Consider the following 8,708-nt stretch of genomic DNA (forward strand, 5'->3'; position numbering starts at 1 on the left):
CAGGTGCTGAAAATAATCAGTCTATATCAGTTTTATTTGATCTGCAACCTGAGAAATTAGTTGTATAACTTTGCTGCTCCACCAGCTCACATGTTTGAAACACAAAAATTAGAAATATCTTATCCAGAAGTGATGCAGAGAAACTAGTCCATGCATCTGTTACTTCAAGGCTGGACTATTGTAATTCTTTACTATCAGGAAGTCCACAAACTGTAGTTAAAAGCCTTCAGCTGATCCAAAATGCTGCAGCCAGAGTTCTGATGAAAATTAAAAAGAGAGATCATATCTCTCCTATCCTGGCTTCTCTTCTTTGGCTTCCTGTTAAATCCAGAATAGAATTTAAAATCCTCCTTCTCACATATAAAGCCTTAAATGGCCAAGCTCCATCTGATATCAGAGATCTGATTGTTCCTTATGTTCCTAACAGAGCACTTTGCTCTCAATCTGCACGTTTACTAGTGGTTCCTAGAATTTCTAAAAGTAGAATGGGAGGCAGATCTTTTAGTTATCAGGCTCCTCTCCTGTGGAACCAACTACCAGTTTTAGTCCGTGAGGCAGACACCCTGTCTACTTTTAAGGCTAGGCTTAAAACTTTCCTTTTTGATAAAGCTTATAGTTAGAGTGGCTCAGGTTATCCTGAGCTATCTCTATAGTTCTGCTGCTATAGGCTTAGACTGCTGGAGGACATAGGGACCCCTTTTTAATCATTCTGCCTCATTCTATCTCTATTCTCACACTCTGCAGAATCTGTTAGTTCAATCTCTAACGTTCTGCTCTCTCTGCTTTTTCTCATAGTAGCTTCATCTGGTCTGTTCCTGCTTGGCTGTGACTCCATCCTGGAGAGAAATATCAGCTGTGCTGCTGCCATCAAAACCTTGTGAATTGGTGCCATAGAAATAAACTGAATTGAATTAAATCACAACTATTAACCCCGTTGGGATTTTGAAATAATAAATCCTCAAGATCGGTGGAAGTTTGAAGATTCTTTTACTTTATAATTTGGTGACATTAGAGCAAAGATCTGCAATCATACGTCTGGATGTCGTTATCGATATAACATTTTAGCTATTTCCTTTTATTCATTGCTACATTTGTTTATTCATCATCATCATCACTGAGGTGTTGGAAGCTGACTAGATGCGTTTCCTCCTTCTGACGGGTCTCAGGGAGCCAACAGTTTGTGCGTTGCTAGGTTTCTATCCCTTTATATTTCACTCTAGCTCCCCTTTGTCTTCCTCCCCTCACTCTTCCTCATGCTCGAAGAACTCATGGCAACAGACGGTAACCACGGAGATGAATGTCATGAACTCTTGGAAGTTACACTCAGAGTCGCCGTCCGCATCCAGACCCTCCATCAGGTTGTCCAGTGCGGACTGGTCCTTAACGTGCTGGAAGGGGGGGCAGATTTGGATCAGAAAAAAACTTTTAATGTTGGAGAGATTTAAAAGTAAACAGTTTGTCTCACCGCCATCAGATCAGGCAGCTCGTCATGAAGAAGGTCCTTCAGCTCACTCTTCTTGAGTTTGTGCTTGTCTCCTTCTCTCTCTGAATACTTCTGGAAAACTGAAATAATGGTTGCTATTGACGTCTCCAGGTCAGTCATTGTTGTCCTTCAGGCGACCTTCAGACTGGTAAAGAAAGCGAGAAAAACATTCAATTCAGGATTCACTGCTTTAAGAAAACATCTTTTATCTTTTATGATCTAAAAAACTTTGTAAAGATTCAAACTTCATCATTGATTTTAATTATTCTAATAAATTTTCTCATTATAACGCTAATTAATATAATGTAATTCACTGTATTACTATATGATGAAACAGAGAATATACAGCCTATTGTATATGATCTGATACATATATGATATGATGCAATATCCTTTATATTATAGATATAATTATAGATAAGATTGTGTAATATGGTAATATAATGATATGTCACATGTGGTGATATGATTCATTAAAATACAATATGATACAATGAAAATGACATGCAGTGATTCAATATATATAAACACAATTCAATGCATTATGACTGAATATAAAAAAAATACAATAAGAAACAACAAAAATAGGTCGTTTGATAAGATTAAATGGTACTTTGATATGATGTATTACAATAAAATGTATCATTTTACATTTAATTTCTAAATAGACACAATATCTTACTGCACAATATAGCATAATAATACTTTTTTATTATAATATACAATAAGAACTATCATTTATAAGAGATAATACATTCTAAAATATTAGAAAAATATGGCATAATTTTAGATGATGCAAACATTCTATCATCTAATATGAAATATTATAAAGAATCATTTGATGAGATGAACAGTACTATACTGTTTATACAGTGAAGCGCTGCTAAAAGAATACAGTGTTGTACATAATGAAAGAAAAACAACAAAACATCTATTTTTATATATAGCAATATGATAATTCTGTGCAATATTATATATTAAAACAATAACATATGTACGGCCATGTTGTATATCATAAATGATACAATAGAGTAAGAAAAGTTACAATAAGATACAATATCACATGAGTTAAAATGTTTCCATTAGTAAAATAAACATTTTTGGTTCAGAAAAACAAAAAGATATGTTATGATGAGGTTGATAAATAAAACAAGGTAATCTAGTATGACAGAATATATATGATAAAAATAAAATATGATCCCGTTTGATATACAGCAGAAAAAAATATGATAATATAAAAGAGTTTAACAAATAATAGATGAATATATAAATAACAAACGTATCAAATATGACATATTTTCTTATATTTAAACAGATTAAAGTTGGAAAAACTCAGTCTCAGTATTCAGAGTAACAACCACGCCTTTACAAAAATTGCTTTAAGTGATTTTCAAAGCCCATAAAAATCCAAAAATATTACTCCATTGTTATATAAAGCATATATTCTGCAGTTTTTATCATTTTAACATAGAAAAGTTGTTAAAATCTTTGAAATAATAATGTTTGATCTTCTTACCAGTGTACAGATGCAAACTGATGCAGTTTTCCCAGAAAGTGGAGGCTGACGGTGCGCTGTAGGTTTTATAGACCGGCAGAGAGTGGGCAGACCTGAGGTCAGCCTTCCTGTGGGTCAAACCGCTGACCAATCCTGCCCCACCACCTCCCCTCACTCCACTGCATCTTTGCACAAACCAGCAGCACACCCTGAGAGCTCTGTCAAAGTCATCTCTGTTAAAATGTTTGGGTTTATACCTGTTTTCACAGCTGTTTACCAGACTCTGCTCCCAAAAAGTTCAAATCAGATGGATGTTTGTTATTCTAGGTTTTTATAACCCAGAAAAAAAACACAGATTAAGCACATATATAACAGTATTCCACTGGTGATAAAAGAAATGAAACCTTTGTCTGGTTTTAATCTGTTTGATCCAGTTCTACCTCTATGGACGTGTTTAAGCATCTGCTTTGCCACAAAGGCTCGTTTCAGAGGAAGTTGCTGGCTGTGCATGTTAATGAAGACGCTCTTTTCACAGCTCTTTTGGCCAGACGTGTGCCCTCCACCGCCCGGAGAGAGCAAACAAACAAGCAACCAAGCAGCCAGAAGTGGTGGCAACAAGTTTTCCCCAACAAACGCTGCAAAGAGAGAAACTCGGGTCAAACTGAAAACATATTTCTTAGAAAATATATATCTAAATGATTGAACTTTCTGGTGATCTGTGGGCATCATGACAGAGCAGGTATTCTTCATGGGTGTTTTGTTACAGGCCAAAGTCTTCCCTCCTCTGCTGCAGAAGCAGAGCTGCTGGTCTCCAGACAAACTGAGGCTTTGTTTGGTGATAAACGTTCGGCTCACGCAGACGACTGCTGGCCGTCTCATTGTTCGCCTCAAACAATCCAACTCTGTGCAGGGAGATGGACAAATTTACTGGAAAGCAGTGGCACACGATCCGACCCACTGGAGTGTCACGCTGTTGTTTTGGAGTTTTTTTGTTTACACGGGCTGAGGAAAATTTTTTTTCCATAAAATCCAGAGAAGAGGGAAAATAAATAATGTTATTTTCTAAATTATAATATGTATAATTTCTAAAAAACAAAACTTAACTAGCTGTAAATAATTATGACGATAAAGTTGGTCCGCTTTTTTTTATATTTCATAGAATCTTTCCATAAAAATGTAACATTTTAACCAAATTACTTAATTTTTTCTTAAAAAAGATATATTTTTTATCCTAATCTTAAAAAATCACACAAAATATTTTTCTTACACTAGTAAAATGAATTCATAATCAGTTTGTTAGCAATATATATTGTGTTATACGTATGGTTTTTATATTTTCTAGCTTTACCAGCTTTAAAATGAAATTATTGTTTTTTCCTTTGTGATTTAAAGCGATAATTAGGTCATAATAATAACTTTTTATCATTTATTTTAATGCACTTTGACCAGCCTACTTAGTTTTATATTAAAAAAGACTGACAGATCTCCATTTTAACTTTATGCTTAGGTAGTATTATCTATTATGTTAAATTTTAGATAACCTATTTTACTATAATTAATTTTTGTGTGTTTTTGAATTATTTGCCTACAATAAATCCATTTCACTTCTCTTTTTTTTGAGGATTTGGGATGTTTTCTTATTGAAATTGTAAGATAAACTTTCAATAATTATGTTTAAATATAAGAGGACAGACCCAAAGAGAAATCATTTACTATTTTATAACAATCTTACTACTATGGTAACACTTTTCTCACCTTTTTTTAATATAATTTTACTATTGCATCTCCTGTTTGCTTCTTAGGTTGCCTTATTTTTCTCTCAGGATGGTTTAGAAATGTGTAGAACATAAAGTGGAGTTTGATGTGTTGAAGTAAGTTCTTTATTTCTCAGCTCAGTCCAGTTTCTTCTTCAGCCTGCAGCCAAAACTCTGACAAACCCTTCAGCTCCAGCTCCTCTTTGTTCCTCTGTGTTTTGTGTCTCTTTCAGGATTTTCTCTCCTGGGAAACAGCCGAGGCGTCCTCAGAGCCAGCCGGGGCCACATGAGCTGAACCGTCTCCACAGCAGCCAGCTGGCATCTCCTGTCAGGCTGGAAAAAGGTCCACTGGGTCGCTGAGTCATCGCTGGGCAAGCACACAAAGCTTGCTACTGTTTTAGGTTATTTTGCTTTTTACTCTAAGATTAGAACGCTCTTTGTGCCCAATCCTGCATCATTTAGTTTATCAACAACTTTAGAGGACATGAGTCAGTCTATTTTAACTCCACTGGATAGAAATAATAAAAAATAAACCCTAAAAGACAGAAAGATTGTTGTAATTTTCATCTGTACCCCTACAGGTAAAATTACAAAATTACAATAAGGCCTGTGTGTTCTACAAATATCTACACTGATATTTTATAATAAATTCATCTAAATTGATCAAAATGTAATTGCCTTGGCTCTTTTGTAATTAATAATATTCTTATTTTTATTTTGTGAAAGGATAGGACTGAAAGATCAAATAGGGGAATAACAGATTTGTCTGGATGCTGACTTAAAAAAAAATCTTCTTTTTATATATAATATTTTATTTTAGAAAGGATCGGCATTAGATAGTTGTATTTATTCATAAAAATAACATTCAATCAGGTCAAATTAAACATTTGCTTTTAAACATTTTTATCCTTTAGAGTTGATGTTCTTTTTGTATCCTCTAGATGGCAGTGTTTTCAGTCAACCTTATATGGATCATTATGGTTACATTTTAATTTTCCACTCGGTTGGTTTGTTTATTTGTCACATTCAGCGTCATACTCTCTTTATAAATACCTGCTGATTTTTTTTTGCATAATTTTTGGTGAATTATTTGTTTTTTTTATCTCTATATTCTGTTTTTTGCCAGCTTTATCTAGTAGGCAGTGAATGCATTTTTTACTGAGACTCTACGTTTTAATTTAACCTTTATATTTATTGTGTTTTTTATAGATTTTCTGGATTTTATTGGTACTTTTTCCCATCTTTGTGGACATTTTTGGATGTTTTTGGAAAAGTATATGTTGATTATGACGATTGCTAATATGGCCACAAGGGGGCACTAGAGGACATCTTCAAAAATACCATCATTCCTCTGGCTACTAGATTTGTTCATTACTTTTAGGCCCAGGCTGCCTGTATTTTATGAAAAATGATGTGTTAAAGTCAGCTCACACATCTCTGCTGTTCCTAGTGCTGAAATATTTATACCGTCGGATCTTTTTCCATCCTCTAGAGGTCTGCAGAACATAAACACAGAGTTATGACTGCAACAAAACACCCTTTCAGATTATTGGTGAACGCCGGCTGGAGTAGAGAAGACATTAAATTATTATTTCATTTTCTTGTCTCCCACTGGACTTACATATCAAAACAAACCAAACAGGGAAGTGAAATGTAAATAGGTTGTTTACATATTTTATGAAAAATATGCCATTTCATTTGACTTTTACTCTTTCTGTATTTTTAAAATTTAAAAAATTCTGTATTCTTTTTTTTCTTTTAATTGTTTTTTTTTTTATCAACCTCTTGTCTCTTATAAGGATTTGTTCTGGGTCTATATCACTTTTCTAATGATCGTTTTCACTAATTGTAATCCTTTGCTGATCAATTAGTTTTGAACTATATATACCTCTTGTTTTTCATTGTTTTTGTTCTTTATAATATCTTTTCATCCAGGTGAAGTCCTCTCATCTGTCCTTAATATCATCGGGTATTTACTTTGTTCTCTGAGGCTCCCATTCGCCTTAGTATCACCTACAATATGCCTTATGTCATTGTACCGCTAATTTCATTTAATTGCATTTATCACTGATTTTCTTAAACATTTAAAGATAATTTTTTGATAATATTGCTACAAATGAAACATTAAATTCCCATTTATTATTATTTCCATAAATAAATGTTACTGAGGCTGTAGTGTGTGAATGATGTGCATCATGTTACCAAATATAAGGTGTTGTTTTATATGTATATATCAGTTATTAAGGGATCACATTTAAAGACAGTGATGCTAATGATGAGTGGAGGGTAACCTAAGTTTAGTGCTTTAGATTTCAGCCTGAAGCTTTAAGCAGAAACACTTTGTATTCCATTTTATCCTTATATGTTTCAGCTAATATGCTAACAAACTCTGATTTAAAGGGAAATTATTTCTCATGCACAACATTCACCAACATTAAGCACTGAGATAGACTGCATTAGAGTAAAATGATGAAAATATCTTCTTTTTTTCTAACTTTCTGCCTCGCTTATTACGTTCTAAAGAAAACCAAAACATTTGTTTCCACAGAACACTTTAAATAGCATTTGAACTCAGCTAACTGAATTTCAGCTTCCTGCTTAAGTAGAAACACACCAGCTGACTGCAGGTCTGCTTTGTGTCTGGATGCCCAACTTGCTCCATTTATCGGTCACCATGGCTACCTCAGAAGTGCAAACATGCAATGGTCCTCGGCTGCAGATTGGCCATCTCATGTCGCATCTTTGCCTAATCCCATAATCCTCCCCTGCTTGCACTCTCACCACCCCCACGATCGGATTAAAGGCTGCTGACCTCAACACATAGATACACACGGCCAACACAAACCTGCTGGCCTGGAAACCTGCTTCCGCCTTACAGACTGGAGTCATTCACCAAACAACTACTGTAGTATTATAAACACACCCCTGAAAAAGTAGAAGGACCATTATAACTCTATCTATAACCTATATTATTTTACAAGAAATTGCATAATCCTATTTGAATAAATGTGCACATACTTTTTGAACAAGTAAAACTTTGTGGAGCGGTTCTGGTTGAACCTTTCTATTCCATGCTGGGAAAAACAAGTAGCTGGAGGTGGACGTCTGTAGGCACAGATCCATGACACTGAAACCAGCAAATTCCAGGTACTGACACTGAGATAGTGGAGACTTGCACGATCCTGAGTGTTCACCAGAACAATCCTCTGGACTGTGGTCACAATGTGACAGGGCTCCAGTCTGTGTGTTTGTTTTTGTTGTGTTTCTCTCCCTTCCTCCAACAGGAGGCGCCTGGTTCCGGTCCGCCTCATCACACACCTGCTGATTGTTTCCTCGTTAACGGAGTGTTCTTAAGCTGATGATTGCCGCTACCTCGACGCCAGACTGTTTGTCAGTTTTGGGTACTCTAGTCAAGCTTAGTTTTTGCTGAGTCAAGCTGAGTTTTTGCTGAGTAAGACTGAGTTCTTGTCAACCTGAGTTTAAACTTTGTTTCTTGTCTTTGCCTCTCGGCAGGAAGTCATCCTGCAAACTGGATCTTTCGGACCTTCACTCCCTGGAGGGATTAACTGAGCCTCAAACTGAGCTGGGGATTCAAACTGGAGGTTTGGACCCAGTTTCCCAGAGAGGACGTTGAGTTTACACACTGAGCAAGGGAATCATCTCCACTACGGCCCGTTCAAGTACCGCAGGAAATCTGAATTCCACAGAATCAGACTAACACTGGAATACAGCACACAGATTGGAGTCAAAGATTTTACAACTTCTCTGGAAACGTGAGTCTACAACCAGATCCTCTTCTCCAAATCCACAAATGAAATTTCCCACTGAGCCTGAACTAATCGCTGTGTCTTTCCCTCACCTTCCAGTTCCGGCTTAGCAGAGTTCAGAGCAACACTGCACCATGCTTTATCTCCTCAATAAAGCCTGTTAAACCTTTTCCTCTGGTCTCTCTGAATTGGTTTCTCTGCATGTGGGT

At 35.7% G+C, this 8,708-nt stretch overlaps 1 protein-coding gene across 1 annotated transcript; it reads right to left on the reverse strand.

Annotated features, from left to right (window-relative positions):
• Positions 1-970: 970 nt before the first annotated feature.
• On the reverse strand, positions 971-3,134 carry s100b (S100 calcium binding protein B). Its single transcript, XM_015371681.1, has 3 exons — positions 3,000-3,134; positions 1,466-1,628; positions 971-1,388 (listed from the first exon to the last, which is right to left on the reverse strand). Exons 2-3 carry the CDS (start codon positions 1,601-1,603, stop codon positions 1,242-1,244), a joined length of 285 nt encoding a protein of 94 aa, XP_015227167.1. The 5' UTR covers positions 1,604-1,628; positions 3,000-3,134; the 3' UTR covers positions 971-1,241.
• Between the last annotated feature and the right edge of the window lie 5,574 nt (positions 3,135-8,708).

The sequence above is a fragment of the Cyprinodon variegatus genome, unplaced genomic scaffold, assembly GCF_000732505.1.
Source record: "Cyprinodon variegatus isolate N-32 unplaced genomic scaffold, C_variegatus-1.0 Scaffold63, whole genome shotgun sequence".
NCBI classification, from domain to species: Eukaryota; Metazoa; Chordata; class Actinopteri; order Cyprinodontiformes; family Cyprinodontidae; genus Cyprinodon; species Cyprinodon variegatus.